Here is a 17,058-nt window from a genome sequence, read left to right as displayed (position 1 = left end):
AGGGGACAGGGGAAGGTGAACACCCTGCTGCTGCTCCCTCCTCCGTGGCTCTCCCCTGAAGCATGGCTCTGGAGCTCCAGCTGCCCTCACCCAGGCTGGTGGAGCTGATGTGCTGAGTGGGCAGAGCCCTGCTCATCGCCATTGCTGGGGGTCTGCTGTGAAGGTCAGCAGGGCCATGCTCCTGGCCACGAGCTCTCCTGACTGCCCAGCAGGGCACACATCCCCTCACAAAAGGTACTCACACGTCCAGTTGCTGACGTTCCCTGCAGGTGCCCTGAAGGAGCCAGCCACAGATGCCACCTCCAGCAGGTATTTGCTCCCTGGGGCCAAGCCCGTGAAGGTGAAGTTGTGGGTGTCTCTCCCAAGCGAGGCTGTGGCTGCCACGGTGCCCAGTCGTGCACGGTACAGGGTCAGTGTGTATCCATCCGTGCCCCCGGCCGCGGCCCCCCAGGCCGCGCTCAGCCTGTCGGGGTGCCCCGTGCTCAGCAGACGCACGGCGGCCGGGGGCAGCGGGCCTGGGGAGGAAACACCTCGTGTTAGGGACAGGACACCGAGCAGGAGGACACACACACCCGATGGTGCTCCCCAAGGGAGAATCCCCTCTGACCAATGCCTCCTCATCATCACTTGTCTCTTCTCCACTCCCGTCTCACCTCACCTTTAACGATGCTCACCCTTACTGGTCCCTCACATGCCAAGCCCTCCTCACCCAGGTCACGCTCATTCCCACAGCCCAGTGGGAACACCTGCACCCTGCCATGAGCACAGGTGTGTTCCCACACCCAGCAGCTGTGCAGGTGCCCAGACAGCACTGGCACAGCCACTGTTCTCTGACCAGCCCTAGAATCTTTCTGGGTGGGGAGTGGTGCTGGATTAGCCCATCTCCAGAGCAAAGACCTGTTCTCCTGGGAGGACTGTGGACTGGTTTCTCGCACTACACGGATTCATTTCATGAACCTTTATGGTAAGGTGGTTTCTACCTGGGGGAAAGGACTCAGTGAGCCTCCTGTACACAGGAACAGTACAGGTGCCCTGTACACATCTGTGCTCCTGTACACAGGGAGATGGGTCAGCACAGGCAGGGAATGTCCCAGCACAGGCACATCTGGGCAGCCCTGTTTCATCAGCATGTCCTTGTGCAAGCCTACAACTGAAAATGCCAGTGCCATGCAGCCAGCAGTGTGCCCCTGCACTAACTGCTGCGTGTCACGGAGGTGTGCGCACTTCTCCAAAGCCACCAGGTCCCCCGTGAACCACCCAGCTCTCCTCAGGACAGCCCAGTGGTGTGACATTCCCCACCCCTCTGCAGAGGACACTGCTTCAGGTACTTACATGTCCAGCCACTGACTTTGGGTGCTGCTGCCTGGTACTGTCCGGCTGTGGCAGTGGCTTCCAGGGAGTACTCGTGTCCTGGGGCCAGGCCCGTGAAGGTGAAGTTGTGGGTGTCTCTCCCAAGCGAGGCTGTGGCTGCCACGGTGCCCAGTCGTGCACGGTACAGGGTCAGTGTGTATCCATCCGTGCCCCCGGCCGTGCCCCCCCATGCCACGCTCAGCCTGTCGGGGTGCCCCGTGCTCAGCAGGCGCACGGCGGCCGGGGGCAGCGGGCCTGGGGAGGAAACACAAGTCACTGCCAGGAGCACATCTGGGCTCAGCACAAGGAGATGCTCCACAGCCGTGCCAAGCCTGTGCTGCAGGAGCTGGGTCAGCAGCAGGTGCCACAGGCTGGCTGTGCCTCTGTGGCAGCTGCTTCCTGCCTGGCTGCTGGCTGAGACTGTGGACTGCTGTGGGGGGCTACCAGGGCCAGGGTGTGGCACAGGGTCAGGCACAGACTCCTCGTTCTGCATCCAGCAGAGAATAAGCACTGGGTATTTGCATGGGTGGCAGAGGTAAGCAGGACAGCTGCACCAGTATGGTCCCTGAGTGAACTGGGAAGGGGAGATCTGGTGAAGAATGCTGCAAGGAGAGCATCACACTCACGTGTGCAGTGGGTGAGGCTGGGGGTGCTGGCGTGGAAGGGCCCAGCTGTGGCCCTCACTGCCACGCTGTAACGGGTGCCGGGGCTCAGGCTCCTCAGGATGTGACTCCTGGCATCCCCGCCCAGCAGCATGTGCCCGACGGGAGTGCCAGACGCTGTGTCACGGGCATCCACCACGAAGCCTGCTGCCCCTCCAGCCAGCACTGCCCAGGACACCACCAGTGCTGAGGCTGAAGGGCTGCTCAGGGTGAGGTTGACAGGGGCCAAGGGATCTGGAAAGCAACAAGGGAGACAGTTAGCCCTCCTGCTCAGTGCTGAGATCTGGCTGCTGTGCCCAGGGTTCCTCCAGGCAGGCTGGACCAGAGATCCTCTGGAGAGAAGCCTGGGCACAAAGGGCCAGGCAGAGCACATGACTTGGAGTGTATCATCCCTGGGGTGTGCTGCTGGATGTGGCAGGGGAGATAACCAGAGCTTCTGGGGTGGATGGGGGGATTGGCTCCGTGTCAAGGATGTAGTGAGGGCAGTGAGCAGAAAGGTGGGACCATCACACAGAAGCTGAGGGCACGGCTTGGGATGGGGAAGGTGGCGGGGGTGCTCTGGCAGGATCAGGTGGAGGCTCACACTGGGGCACCGTGCCCAACCCAACCAACCAGACTCACATGTCCATTGGGTGATGTTGATGGAAGAGGCTTCTAACGAGCCTTTCACAGCAGTGACCTGCACAGCAAACTTCCTGCCTGCTTCCAGGTGAGTCCAGGTGATGTTCAGGGCATCTGGACTCAAGCTCTGGACCTGAATCCTGCTCTGGGTGCTGAGGCTATACAGAGTAACATGGTAGTGGTCCCTCTTGCCAGGGGGCTTGTTCCAGGATGTGTAAAGCTCTGAGGAGCTGCCTGGGTTGGTAAGGCTCAGGTTTGTGGGTGCAGCAGGAACTGTGAGGAAAAACAAAACACACGAGTCAGAGAGGAGAAGATCCACTTCTGAACCTGCAGCCATCTTCGTACACGGCGACTGTGAGAGGCAGGATGTGACCACAGGCCAGCTTCACCAGGAAACCAGGCCAGGGTGCCCTCCTCCGTCCCTCCTCTCCTCTCATTTCCTCTCCCCAGGGGCCAACACTGATCCCATCACCCGTGGGTGTCAGCTGCTGACCTGTGCAGCCGGTGATGTTCTCGGGGAGGGAGCGGTAGGGTCCAGCCACTGCCCAGATCCTAACAAGGTAGCATGTTCCTGGTTCCAGCTGTGGCACAGTGACATTGGTGCTGTCCTTCCCTGCTTCCAGGTTCCTTGGCTGTGCAGAAGAGCCCTCCTCGAGCACGCTGAGCAGGTATCCATCCCTCTGGCCAGGAGCAGCCTCCCAGTGCACAGCCAGAGCCCAGGCCATGCTGACGGGGCTGGCAGACAGGGAACGAGGAGGCAGTGGGGCTGCGGGAGAGAAACAGTGTCACTGGGGACAAAGCTGGCTGCTCAGAACTGACTCTAGCTTGGGGATGAAGCTGGCAGCTGGAGCACTGTGGGCATCCACACGATGCCTAAGGCTGGTGGGAGCAGGGGAGCTGTGTTCTACCAGTGTAGCCGATGGCAGTCTGAGAGGAGATGCGATGAGGCCCAGCCTGGGAAATGATCTCCACGCGGTACCGGGAGCCTGGCACCAGCCCCTCCAGGTCCAGCTGGGTGACTCCACGGGGGACAGACACATTCCTGATGATGGACAGGGACTCAGCCACTGAGAGCTGCACCAAGTGATCTCTGCCACCTCCGGACTCCACCCAGCTCACGTGCAGCTCCTGCGGTTTCCGGCCAGGCTGCACACTCACGTTAGCCAGGGACAGTGGATCTGGAGGGAAGCAGAGCATGGACACCCATGAGGTGGTGGAGGAACCACCTGGAGAAGCCAGGGCACAGCCTGCACCTCTGCACAGGGCTGAAAGAGAAGTGAGGGCACCTGACCACCGGATCTCCTGCTCTCCTGGGGGACATGCAAGCTGCCTGTGCATGACCCCAGGGTACTGCTGGCAGGCAGGTGCTGAGAGCACTCAGCTCCCAGTGGGCTGCTCTGCTCCACAGACAGGAAGCAGCAAGCCCATACAGGTGTCTGTGCTTCCTCCCTCACATCCCACTCCCACCAGTCCCTGGCTGGCCTTCAGATCACCAGTGGTCTAGGCAGAAGGTTCAACTTGACTGGGGAAAACCTAAGCTGGGGAAAAGGATCTTTTGGGGTGCAGCACACAGCACCTAACCTATGACATGTGCTCTGTCTTCCAGAACAGGGAGCATGCAGGTCTCACTGGAGCCCTCCCTCCACCCAGACAAGTTTGTGTCACTGCTAGTCTTGCAAACAGTGCCAGGATGTCCCATCCCTGCAAGAGACTGAGAATACTTCTGACTCACATGTCCACTCAGTGGCGAAGTGTGACGAGGATCGGTATGGGCCAGCGAGGACAGTCACCTTCAGGAAGTACTGAGTGCCAGGGGACAGCCCGAGGAAGGTGAAGTTGTGGGTGTTTGGCCCCACTGAGATGTTCCTCTGTGCTGCATGGCTCTTGCTGTAGAGCTGGAGGTGGAACTGGTCCACATCACCAGCAGCCTTGTCCCAGAAGGCCGAGAGCCCCATTGGGCGCCGGGTGTTGGTCAGCGTCACGCCGGCCGGAGCCAGGGGGTCTGAGAGAGGAGAGACAGCCAGGCATGAGAGGAGGCTGTGCTGTGCTGTGGGGCTGTCCTGGGCACCCTCCCCTGTCTGCACCTGCTGGGGTGAGGTCAGGAGTCAGCACACTAAACCCAGAGCAGCCAGAGCCCCTGCTCCACAGCAGACACGGGAGCAGGTCCCCACCTTCTCCTGGGTGACATTTGGGAATGTTTTCTGTTCAGTGATGGGTTCCTCCTGCACTGCAGACCCTTCTACTTCCAACATGGTTGAATGTGGCTCCAGCTGACTGCCCATTCTGTCTGTCTATGCACCCGTGACTCTGATTCCCCACCTCCCCACACAGGGGCCACTCTGATGCTGTAAGCATTCTGTTCTCACGGGCAGGTGGCAGTTGTGACCTGCCGCAGGGTGAGGTAGGACTGTCACACTCACACGTCCAGTCGGTGGCTGATTGCACAGGGGATCTGTAAGGCCCAGCCATAGCAGCCATCTCCAGTGTGTACTGCCGCCCAGGGACCAGGTTCTCCAAGGTGACATTCGTCCAGTCACTCCCCACAGTCACATTCCTGACCTGCTCCTGGGACTTGGTTTCCCAGAGGGTCCCTGTGTAGCCAGTGCTGCCAGAGGAAACTGCTCTCCAGGAGGCTTGCAGAGAGGTGCTGTGGCCCCCATTGCTGAGGGTCAGCTGCTCTGGGGGCAAGGGGTCTAGAAAAGGAAAGGTCTAGAATCACCTGGCAGAAGTGCAGCAAAAAATGTGCTGGGGCAGGAGCCCCTTCCCTGGGAAAACCTGCATCCAGCTGCTTTGACCACTGTCACCCCTGCTGACACCCACACACCAGCCCGGCAGGGACTGGGCCAGCACAGCTCAAACTGTCAGAGAAAAAAATTGTTCTGGTGCTGGAGGAGGTGGTGGGTGGTGGAGAGGGTGGCTGAAGGCAGTGACAGCCTGAGCAGTGCCACAGGAGGGTGGCTGAGGAGAAGAGCACTGGGCTCAGCTGCCCGTTGTGCCTGGTGATTGGGAAACAGCAGGGTCACACACATCCAGCAGCACCTCTGCCTCCTGCTGAGCCTTTTGCCCAGTTATTGGATTAAGCTGTAGAAGATGTGTGCTGTCAGTGCCCTGAGGTGTGACATCAGGGGAAGGGCAGGATCCAGTGGCACTCACATGTCCAGTTGGAGATGCACCGGGGTGAGGATGTGTAGGGACCAGCCACGGTGCTGACCTCAAAGGTGTACAGGGTCCCAGGGTGGAGGCCCTCGTAGGTGAAGCTCGTGACACCCCTGGGCAAGGAGCTGTTCTTCACAGGGCTATCTGCAAGGCTGAGGACCAGCAGATAGCCCTCCCCTGTGGCCTCCTCCCAGCTGGCCAGCAGGCTGTGGGGGCTACCCTGGCTGGACAGGCTCACGCCAGATGGTGCTCGTGGTTCTGCAAGGGACAAGGACAGCACAACACGGGGCAGTGCATCAGGCAGGAAGACTGCTTTCACAACATATTTTCACAAGATGTTTTTCTGCTTTTCAAATTGCTCTAGGTGGCCCTAGAGCAGGGGTGTTGGACTAGATGATCTCCAAAGGTCTCTTCCAACCCTAACAGTTCTGTGATTCTGTGACACTGCTGTTGTCTCCATCCCACACAGGGGTAGAAGGGGCTGCAGGGAGAGCTCTTAGTGCCCCCAGCACCACAGGTTGGGTGGGTACCTCCCCACACTGTGTACAGCTCCAATTGTCCCTTCCCAGAGTGGCAGCTCTGGGACAGCACCAACTGCGGCTCCACAGGTCACCCAGGAGAGACTGAGCACAGGGAGATGCCCTCTCTGGGGGGGCTGGTGGTGCTTCCCTGCCCACCCATCCAGCTGTGCTGAGGGGAAGGGAGGAAGCTGCCTGCAACCTGCCAGAGTCCAGAAGGCACAAAGCAGCATCTGGTCTTGATCTGTGCCTGACACTTGCTGGCACAAGCCTGCCCAGGACCTCTGAGCCCACCCTCACCAGGAACTGTGGGGAGGCAGAATTTCCAGTTCTGATCCACAACCAACTCTTGAGACCAGGTGTCCCAGGTGCCCTGTCCTTGCCTCACCCCCAGCCCCCTCCAGGCAGCAGGAACAGCCCAAGGGCCACTCATGGGCTTCCTGCTCACCTGTCCAGGCTGCTGTGCTGTGTGCTGATGCCCTGTAGGGACCTGCCACCACCACCACCTGCACAGAGTACTGCTGGCCAGGGCTCAGCCCGTGGAAGGTGACGTGATCGTTGTCCCCACCAACGGAGATGTTCCTCGTCGGAGCACTGTCCTCTCCCTCCCGCAGTGTCACCAGGTAGAAGTCCCTCTGTCCCCCTGGGACACTCCAGCGAGCCTTTAAGGAGTTCTGCTCCTCTGCACTGCTCAGGGTCACATTGTCGGGACTCAAGGGGTCTGGAAGGGAATAGGATTGTGTGAGTCAGAGATATGGGGTGCTCTGTAGCCCTTACTCTCCTGAGCCTCATTCCTGGCAGGGTTACGTCCAGCCTTAGACATCGTTTTGGAGCAAGCCATCTGCACTCCCCAGTACAAGCATTCCTGGACTAACAGAGTCCAGACAAAGCTGGCAGCCTTGCTGAGAAATTCCTAAAAGTCTCCTTCCACTCCATTCACATACCACCATGAGCTTGCTGATATTCCCAGGAACTGGCCTGGACCAAACTCCTGGCCAGACGCCCCTGGCTCGTGCATCTGGCATGGGGGAATTTTGTTCAGTGGAGCAGGTCAGAGCTGCAGACAGCAACAGCGGGGATCAGCCTCACTCCAGAGCAGAAAGAAACCAGCTGGAGCTCTGGAGGCCTTCCAAAATCCCATCTGCAGGGAGCGGGGAGCAGGCTTCAGCTTCCCAGGCTGGCAGGTGGAGCAGGAAGGAGCTGGAGACTTTGACACCTGGTGACACCCAGGTCCTCCTGGCATACACATGACCAGTGTTTGGCCAGTGCCAGGACAAGTCACTGGCCACAGCCGCTCTGAGTCTGCAGCTTGGCACCTCCGTCATTTGAGGGCCAACACTACCTTGGTGTTCAGTATGAATCTGATCTGCCCTCTTGATTTCCCTCCTGTTTTTTCTGGAAACATCTGGGAGAGAAGTTCAGGACTGGAACTTTTTACTGGGCTATGGACATGGTGTCACCAGCAAAGTTCCCCTCTTTCAGGGCCCTCATCAGCTTGAAGCCAGAGCAGAGAGTGGGCTGGGGGAATGGTGCAATAGTGGGTTCTGGGAGGGCTGCCCTCACTGTTTTGACCTGCCAGAAGCTCCTGGATTCCTTGGCTGTATTTGCACAGCACCCATCATGCTGGGAACATCCACCAGGATGAGGATCAGGTGCTACCACACCACATCCTTGACAACAATCAGAGAGCACCGAAAATCCATTTCATAGAATCACAGAATTGTGCAATGGTTTGGATTTAAAAGGATCCTAAAGCTCATTCATTCCCACCCTCTGCCATGGCACCTTCTACTATCCCACCTCTCCAGCCCTATCCAGCCTGGCCTTGGACACTCCCAGGGATGGGGCAGCCACAGCTTCTCTGCGCAACCTGGGCCAGGGTCTCAGCACCCTCACAGGGAAGAATTTCTTCCCAACATCTAATCTAAATCTCTCCTATCTTAGTTTAAAACCATTCACCCTTTGTCCTATCACTGTCTGCCCATGTAAAAAGTCTTTCTTGTTCTTGTATAAGCCCCTTCCAGAGGCCTCCAGTTCAAACCAGCTCAGCTGCTGCCCCCTTGCCCCATTTTTTCTGCTGGCCTTGTACAGCCCTGAGGCACATGAGAGCCAAGCCCCAGCAGCACTGAACACCAGTGGGATCTGCTGCCCTTGCATCCTTCTCTTAGGGGAGAGCCCACAGGCTGCTCCCACTGCATCCCAGGGAGAAGCAGGCCAGCACACGGGATTCACTGGCCCCACTATAGCAGTGCCCCAGAGCTGGATCCTGGAGCAGCTTTTGGCCAGGTCCAAGCAAAATCACCCTGTGCACCCAAGGAGGCTTCACTTTGGCAGGAGACCTTTGGATTCAGAGGCTGGACCAGAGGCAGGGAGAAAGCTGGGGCCACCAAGTAGATTACTCACACGTCCAGGCAGTGGCATTGGGTCCCACTGCGGTGTAGGGCCCAGCCGTGGCGCTGAGCCCCAGCCAGTAGTGAGTGCCAGGGTGGAGATGCTGGAAGGTGTAGCTGCTGAGGCCCCTCCTGGCTGACAGGGTCGTGCTGACCTTTTGGGTGAGGAGGTTGCGGAGCTCCAGGTGGAGCCAAGCGGCCCCCGCAGCACCTGCCCAAGAGGCGACGAGGCTGGTGCTGGAACCTGGGCTGAGCCTCAGCTGGGTGGGGATGGAGGGAGCTGAGGGGAAGAGCAGGACACAGCAAGTTCAGCACTGGGACTGGTGGTCCCTGGACCCTCCTCTCTCCCCAGGGGCCCCTGTGCCCATAGCTGCTCTCTATGGCATGGGGGTAAAGGTGTAGTAGGGGTCTACTGAGGGATGTCTCTCCCGTGCCCCCTCCCACACAGGCTGGAGGGCCCTTGATGTCCCTCCACATTGTCATGTTCTTTCAGGCTGCAGGGCAGAGGGGTGGCAGACTGGGTCCTTCAGCATTCCTGAAGCTCTCAGCAGCCAAGAGATCCAGGATCCCCAGATAGCCCCTCTCTGTGGGGAACAGACAAATCCAAGCCATGGGTGTTGCAAGGCAGGCCCAAGGTGCAAAGTTTTCCCCTTGGCCCAGGCACTTGGCTCACAGTGGGGATGTGAAACACTCCAGCTGTTCCCCACCATCCACAAGCTCCCCATCCCAAGCCTGGACACCTCCTCCCCTTGCCAGCCTGGCACATGTGCTGCATCCTTCCTGCCAAACCCTTCCTGCCACCCCTTCCTCCTTGGGCAAGCGCACCCATCACTCCCTACCTGTCCACTGGTGGATACTGGTGCTGGCCTGGCTGGAGCCAGCCAGCGTGCTGACCCTCAGGGCATATTCGCTGCCAGCCAGGAGCCCGTCGAAGAGGAAGGTGGAGGCGCTGGGCAGGAGGGACACGTTCCTCACCAGGGTCTGGGAGTGGCTGTGCCACAGGGCCAGGCGGTAGCCGTCCCGCCGGCCTGGCCCGTGTGCCCAGGTCGCGCGCAGCGAGGCAGAGCCGCTGCTGCTCAGAGTCAGGTTGCGGACGGGTGAGGGACCTGCATGGGACACGGCACAGACACTGCTGGCTGCTTCTGTGAGAGCCTGACATGGCAAGCTGCTCACAGGCTGGTGGAACTTGACTTTGCCTGGGGAGGTGCTGCCAGCCAGCTTCACAGGACCCAGTCACAGAATCCTGGAAGGGTTTGGGCTGGAAGGGATCCTAAAGCTCATCCAGTGCCACTCCCTGCTATGGCAGGGACACCTTCCACTAGCCTAAGTTGTTCCAAGCCCTCTCCAGCCTGGCCTTAGACACTTCCAGGGATGGGGCAGCCAAAGTTTCTCTGGGCAACCTGTGCCAGGGCTTCACCACCCTCACAGTGAAGAATTTCTTCCTAAGATCTGATCTAAACTTCTCTGCCAGTTTAAAATTCTTCCCTCTTGTCCTGCCACCATCTGCCCATTTTAAAAATGTCCCTGTTTCTCTATTTTCAAATCCCCTTTAGGTAATAAAAGGCATTTTAAGGTCACCCAGGAGCCTTCTCATCTCCAGGCTGAACAACCCCAGCTCTCTCAGCCTGTCTCCTGAGCAGAGGGGCTCCAGCAAGGATGCCCCAAGCACAGCCCCATGACCTCCCTGACCACTCACCAGCCTCCTACAGGCTGTGGGGGCTGCACCATCCCCTTGGATCAGTCTCAGCAGTTCCTCTGAACTGAGCAGGGAGGCTTGGTCAGGGCTAACTCATAAAGGTGAAGCCATCATCACCTTGAAGCTCGCCTGCTGACAGGTCCTCTGTTCCTGCTGGCCATGTGGGTCCTGCCACCTGCGTTTCTGTGACAACCAGCTTCTGCTTCTGCCACTGCTGCCTGATACCAGCCCTTCCACTGCCCAATCTCCTCCCTCCAGCTCTACTCTCCTTTGCTAGGTTTTCCACCTCCACCTGCACTGATTTACTCAAGGATCTTCTGGAGAGGTGCAGGCAGGGGCTGCCATCCCCACCTGAGCTGTAGAACCACCAGCCCTGTCCCCTTCTCCAGCCCTTGGCACAGAGCAACGCCTGGGGGTGAGCAGTGATCGACAGAGATGTGCCAAAATTGTGGAGCAGATGCTCCTTCCTTGTAGCTATTTCTTGACTTCCAGGCGTGACATTTCCCTCAGCGCTCTGCAAGCCAGTCATGGGCTGGTCCATCATTACCTCCATTATTCTAGGAGCAGAAGACACAGCACAAACCCAGCCCATACAAGGCGCAGGGGCAGGACCCTTCCTCCACAAGGATGAGGGAATGACCCCTTAGACTCTGGGGAGCCAGGAAGGACCCTAGTTCTTGTGGAAGTGAGGAACAGCCCAACCTCCCACGAACCAGTAGGACTCCAAAGAGCACAACAATCACTGGTAGGAGCACTGAGCTCCTGGGGAGGCCTTACTTGTCTGTGCTGTGATGGTCTGGCTGGTGGTGTCCATGCAGGCCAGCGTGGCTGTCACCTCGATCTCGTAGCGCGTGCCAGGAGTCAGCCCATGGAACCAGAAGCTGGTGGTGTTGGGTCCAGCAGACCCATTCTGCAGCAGCGTGCCTGACCCCAGGGAGGACAGGGCAAGGAAATATCCCTTGGCACCTCCCTCTGGCTCATCCCAGGACAGAAGAAGGGAGTCTGACCGGTCATGGTCACTCACACTGACATTCAGGAGGGTGCCTGCAGAGGCAAATCCAAAACTCTCAGCAGGGGTTGGTGGTGCTGTGTGCCAGCCTGCAGGGCCAGCTCCCAGCCACCCACCCTTGCTGGGGTACACCAAGCACTGGCCACCACCCTGACCCCAAGGGCTCTGAACAGCCTTTGGGGAACACAAGAACGTTCAGAAACCTTCATGATCTTGGGTCAAAGGAAGCTTTCAAAAAGATGCTCCTAAGCATGGAGCATCTGCTCCACTGGAGAAAGACCAGAAGGCTTCAGTCACCATGGGCTTTGTCCACAGAGTCCTGGTTTGAGGCAGGGAAGTTTCCTGGCTGGGTATAATCCATTACTCATCACCTTGGTTGGCCTGAGCCCCCCAAAAAGATGTCGAAGGCTCTGGGTCCACCATGGAGAAGCAAGACAGTGGCCAGTTAGGGGGCAGGATGGATATGACAGGGGGACCATTACGCTCCCTGCAATAGTCTCTGCCTCTGTGTGGGCTCTGACAGAGGAGGGGCAAAGGCTGCTTTGAGGGGATCCAGACCATGAGTCACCCCCATCCTGCCCAGTTCAGAGGTGACATGGGAAGAGTGGGACACTGCATGCATGGAGGAAATGTGGGACCAGACTGGCCCCAGCCCCTGCTGAGGCATGTCCCTGCCCTGGTTGTGCTGCAGCAGTGAGGTCAGTGTGCTGGGGCCGCTGCTGTGGCATCGCAATGGAGTGTCTGGGGACAGGGAAGTGGCATACAGGGCTCAGCCTAATTGGTGGGTCAGTGGCTGAAACTGCGAATGAATTCCTGCCCTTGGAACTGCTCAGGAGTCACCTACACAACAGGAACCAAGCAGAGCCTGTCTGTCAGGCCCAAGCTGGTGCTGTGACCAGGGCAGGTCCACCCCTGCCTCACAATGTCTCCAGCAGATTGTTACACACCCCCATCCTCAGCCTTGCTGTCACTCATGGAACCATTTATGTTGGAAAAGCCCTTTAAGATCATTGAGTCCAACAGTTCCCCCAGCACTGCCAAGTCCAGCACTAACCCAAGTCCCCAGGTGCCACATCCATGAGCTTTCGATGGCACTCAGCCTTTGGAAAATGCCAGAACAGCTCTAGTGCTATTAAGACATTCGTGAAACAATTAGCAGTTAAAATTTATGGTGTGCAATGAGTTATGACAGACTTACATAGGGTCTGGCACAGTGAGACAGCATGAACCAAGCACAATGACTGCCCCAGAGGTCTGCCATGGGGCGCCCTTTACACAGCCAGGGAGAAGCAGTGTGGGGTGAGCCTGGGGCAGGGACACCATTGGCACTGCTCAGGAGCTCTGTGTGTCTTTCCCAGAGCTGAAGACTTTCATAACTATGTGCAACTTCTGTTCCATGCAATGCTGTGGTTTGGAGCCTGCTAGTGAGGGCAAAAGGACCAGAGGACATCAGATGGACATGAACTGGAGCACATAGTGCCTCTGGAAAAGGCCTTCTCAGTGCCATTCCTGAGAAGTTCAAGTGCATATTTAGGATCAGACAGCTCAGGAAAGGCAACATTTAGCTAACTAAATGTATCTGGTGCCATGGGTGAGGTGTCTATACCTGGGCCAGCTGCCCTGGGCTACCCTTGCTGTCAGCAGACACCCAGAGCACCAGGCAGAGCTGACCTGAAGGCAACCCACAGGTCACTGTCCTGCCTGGTGTCAGGCAGGGATGGTTAGTTACTGCAAGCTCTTTCTTATCTCCTGAAGGTGTGAGTTCTCAGCCCATGCTTTTCTGCTTCTCTTGAGTTTCCAGTGGCTTCATCACCTTCACCATCTCTCTGTGACCTTCCTCACATCTGCAGCACAAATGTACCTAAAATGGGCCAGAGGCCTGTGACCCTGCACTGCCCATGTTCCCACTAACCACATCACAGACAGCACATGCACGTGCACCTCGTGCCCTGACAGGTGCCGGTGGATCATCCAGGTGATTTCTCACTGGCACAGGCTGATGCCACATGGGCACTGTGCTGCTGCTCCAGGCCTACAGCAGCTGTGGGGCTGCCTTACAGATTCTGATCCTCCCAGGCAACTCCAAGGTTCTGAGCAGGGCACCTATGGCTGCGCTGCCACTGAGCCCAGCTGGTGCTCTGTGGAAGCAGAGAGCTCTGGAGCCTTGTGCCCCCATACAGTTGGTGCTGGAGAAGGATGGGACTGACTCTCCCCCTTCCCTGGGCATGTAGTTAGCCTAAAGCAGAATATTTACAAAGCTACTCTTAACTCCAAGAGTCCTGGTCCAGCACATCTCATCTCGCACCGAGACCATCCTGCCCTCCTCAGCCTAGGACCCTCACTGCTGCGACTCACCTCTTTCACCTCGTGCATCCTGACCCTCCAGCCCCGCCTGTGCTGTGTGGTTGCATCCCTCGCCCTGGGGGATTTAAAGTGTCAAGTGAGAGAGGGTCAGGATGAGCTAAGACCAACACCTGGGAGAGGTGCCCTGTGCCAGGCACAGGTACCACCCTGACATGGCATCTGTGGGCTGTGACCCCTTTTCCTAGGAGGGCCTGGGTCACTTCTCAGACCTCCCTTAGCCAGGGCAGGGAGACAGACTTGGCAGATGCAGCTTGTGGGCTGCCTTGGCCTTTTGCAAGTCCTGGGGCTACAGACTAACACGCGCCATGCCCACAGGAAAAAAGGCCACCAAACTAGCCAAGGCACAGAAGTTCTGGAGAGAGAGGGAGGGATTGAGCTCTGGACAGTGCCTGGCAATCTCATTCCTTCTACAGGCACACCTCCTTCCCACCATCAGGGGAGAGGATGGAGGGACCACAGGCCTCAGTCCAGCTGCCAAACGGGCAGAACAGAATCCCCAGAGCCCCTGGCACCCTCCCCAGCAGCAGCGACAGCCGTTCTCTCCCAGCCTGCTCCCAGCAGGGTGTGCCCGGCTTTGGACTGGCGTCAGTTCCCCCCACGTTAAAGGAAATGTCTCCTGCCCACTCCCTGTCCTGCAACAAGCCACAGCAGAACCATCATCTTCTTGGCGTTCTTTTCCCTCGGCTCTGCGGGCAGACTCGTTCCGGCTCCGCACCGATCGCGGCGCTTTTGGCAGAGGAGAGCGAAGCGGCTGGGGACCTCTGGGAACAGCAGCCGGACCACGGCCGGGCGAGGAGCCGCGCAGCCACGGCAACAGGGACACGCTGCGCTCCCAGGCAGCGGGCCCAGGGTCCCGGGGGCGAGGGGCAGCGGGGGAAGCGCCGCTCGGGATGGCGAACGCCGCTGATGTGGCGCAGCTGCACGGCCAGAGAGAGGCACCCGCAGCCCCGAGTCGTTCCCGGCGGGGCAGCCCCTCGCGACAGCGAGCTGCCAGCCGAGAGCTGCGGAGCCAAAGCGGGGGCTGGGGAGTCAAGCGCTTACCTCTGCCAGCGTCCCTGGGAGCCGCGGCACGCACAGCACCAGCAGCGGCAGCAGCAGTGACCTCATGGGGGACCTGGTGGCAGCAGATCAGAGGGATGACAAAGTTGGGGGGGGGGGGTGGCAGTTTTTTCAGCAGCGGCTGTCCCCGGCCAGCCCCTTGTCCCACGGCAGCCAGGAGCCGTGACCCCACATGCTTTCCGAGCGCGGGTGACAAGATAACATCAATGGGGACCGGCCAGCGCGTGGCACCTCGGCCGGGCCCGCTGGCCCTGGGCGGGGGCACAGCTCGCCTCCAGCCCGGGAGAAGCCCAGCGGGGGCGGCTGCCTCTCGCTGGGCGCATTTGCTGTTGTCGCCGCAGGTCCGTGTCCTCTGCGGTGACTCCGCAGCTGGCCCGGAGAGAGCGGCTGCGGGCTGCGGGCAGAGCTGCCGGCTGGGGTGGGAGGCTCGCTGCTGGCCGGGCTCTCGGGGGACTCGCTGCGGCGAGGGCTCTGCCGGGCTGGAGCCCGCTCTGGCATCAGCGGGAGCTGCGGGAGCTGGAGCGGGAGGGGCGGGAGGAGCGGGAGGGGCGGAGACGGGACTGGACTGATGGCGGCTCTGGACTGGGAGGGCGAGCCCGAACCAACCCCAGCGCGGGGAGGGAGGGAAGGAGGGCGCAGCGGTGGGCTGGGGAGCTGGAGGGAGCCGCGACACGAGGGTGGCCGTGGAGTGCTGTGCACCCTCTGCTCCTCTGTGCCGCACCTTCGGGCACCCTTCAGCTCTGTGTGCTCTCATTCCTGCGCAGGTGCGGCTGGGGAGCGGGGGTTGGGGTTCGCCGAGGGCAGGGATGGGGGTGTTTCCGTGCCGTGCCCATGGCACGGCGGCCCGCAGGCTGCGGCGGGGGGAGTGCACACTCTGAGAGGCTCCTAGCGTGGCATCTCGCGGGCACAGAGGTGCCCAAACCACGCTTTGCCCATCTGAGGGGTGGCTGAAGCGAGCTGTGCCCGGGTGGGCGGGCGCTGTACTTCGGGGGGTTGCCCCGGGGACCAGGCTGTGCCCCGGGCTGCGTGCAGGGCGGTGCTCTGCGGTGTCTGAGCAATGCGTGGCGGAGTGCCAGCTCTCATTCAGAGCAGAGATGCCATTGGCTTCACATCAGCGCTGGGGATCTGGGACAGTGCTGGAAGAGGTTCAGTGATGCATCAGTCCGGAAGCCAGTACAGCCTTTGTGGCCGTGGGAGTCTATCCCAGTGGCCAGCACGGCCACCTATGGGGGCTATTCAAGCTCTGCTCATTACTGTAAGCCACCGAGCTGTCAGAATAGGACACATCCCCCACCTGTCTTCTAGAACACCAGAATTCTTCGACAAAAGACTCAGAAGTTTGCCAGGTGGCACTTATGACAGAACACCCCTCAGTATCTGGACAAAGACATGGGAAAGCTCCAGCTTTTGCATGCAATTAAGAAGAGAGGAGGACACAGGGGACCTGGTCTGGGACGCATCTCCAACCCCATGTCCATACCCCAACCCTTCTGACAACCCCCCGGCTGATGGAGCCAGCTGGAAAAGGGGACTGGGAACGTGAATCCACTTCCCTTTGCATGGGCAGTAAATTTCCCAGGTCCCGGCCAAATGGGACTGGTGCCAGGATTTAGGGTCCGTGGTCACAGTCACGTCTCTGCAGAGGTCCCTGCCTGGAGTGGGCTGAGGATAAAGGAGCCCTGGCCCTGCAGCTCAGCCCAGCAGTGAGGGCCTGTTTGTCACTTCAGTCAAGGACTCACATGTTCCTCCAGCAGAAAGGTACAGCTCTACCACCAGAGCCTCTTTGTGTCACTCTGTCTCCAGACCTACCCTTCCCCTGTACCCTGAACACAGAGATCAGGGTGGGAGCAGAAGGCAATGCCTTGGCTCCAGCACAGGCAAGATTTTTAACCTTTAATGCCCACAGTTCCAAGGGCTGAATGCCAAAAATGCCATTGCTGCATCTGCTCAAGTGATGGATGCCCAGGGTAACAGCTGTGGCTCTTAGAGGTCCCCTGATAAGCATTTGGGACTGAGATCCACCAGCACCTGGGGTGATGAGGCTGACCCATCAACCAGTGCCACAGCCACCTCTGGGGATACCCATCCCTGCTGCTGGACACCGGCCTGATGGGCAGCCGGCCACCCCCTATTTAGTGCAAGGTGAGTGCTCACAGGTACTGCGGGTGAGGTCCTCCAGCCCCTGAGATGGAGAATCTCCCCAGAAATGAGACACGGGGAAATATGGGCTTGA

General features: G+C 59.2%; 1 protein-coding gene across 4 annotated transcripts in view; it reads right to left on the bottom strand.

Annotated features, from left to right (window-relative positions):
- LOC137462811 (receptor-type tyrosine-protein phosphatase V-like) overlaps positions 1–15,360 on the bottom strand; it is a 35,689-nt gene extending 20,329 nt beyond the window's left edge. The window contains exons 1-15 of one of the 4 annotated variants that reach the window (XR_010993787.1): positions 14,808–15,360; positions 13,758–13,821; positions 11,171–11,437; positions 9,537–9,803; positions 8,711–8,977; positions 6,756–7,028; positions 5,787–6,047; positions 5,054–5,326; positions 4,366–4,635; positions 3,542–3,811; positions 3,127–3,399; positions 2,634–2,906; positions 1,977–2,246; positions 1,333–1,605; positions 243–515 (exon numbers count right to left, since the gene is read on the bottom strand). Coding sequence is in view for 2 of the 4 variants with exons in the window: in XM_068173574.1 (XP_068029675.1) it covers positions 243–515; positions 1,333–1,605; positions 1,977–2,246; positions 2,634–2,906; positions 3,127–3,399; positions 3,542–3,811; positions 4,366–4,635; positions 5,054–5,326; positions 5,787–6,047; positions 6,756–7,028; positions 8,711–8,977; positions 9,537–9,803; positions 11,171–11,437; positions 13,758–13,821; positions 14,808–14,873 (3,640 nt within the window). In the remaining 2 variants the exon portion in view is untranslated. The remainder of the gene's footprint in view (positions 1–242; positions 516–1,332; positions 1,606–1,976; positions 2,247–2,633; positions 2,907–3,126; positions 3,400–3,541; positions 3,812–4,365; positions 4,636–5,053; positions 5,327–5,786; positions 6,048–6,755; positions 7,029–8,710; positions 8,978–9,536; positions 9,804–11,170; positions 11,438–13,757; positions 13,822–14,807) is intronic. The other 3 variants (XR_010993786.1, XM_068173574.1, XM_068173575.1) reach the window with 3 other exon arrangements.
- Positions 15,361–17,058: the final 1,698 nt, after the last annotated feature.

Source organism: Anomalospiza imberbis, chromosome 26, assembly GCF_031753505.1.
Source record: "Anomalospiza imberbis isolate Cuckoo-Finch-1a 21T00152 chromosome 26, ASM3175350v1, whole genome shotgun sequence".
Classification (NCBI taxonomy): domain Eukaryota; kingdom Metazoa; phylum Chordata; class Aves; order Passeriformes; family Viduidae; genus Anomalospiza; species Anomalospiza imberbis.
Note: the sequence above shows the minus strand (reverse complement) of the source record. Positions and strands in the feature narration are given on the sequence as shown.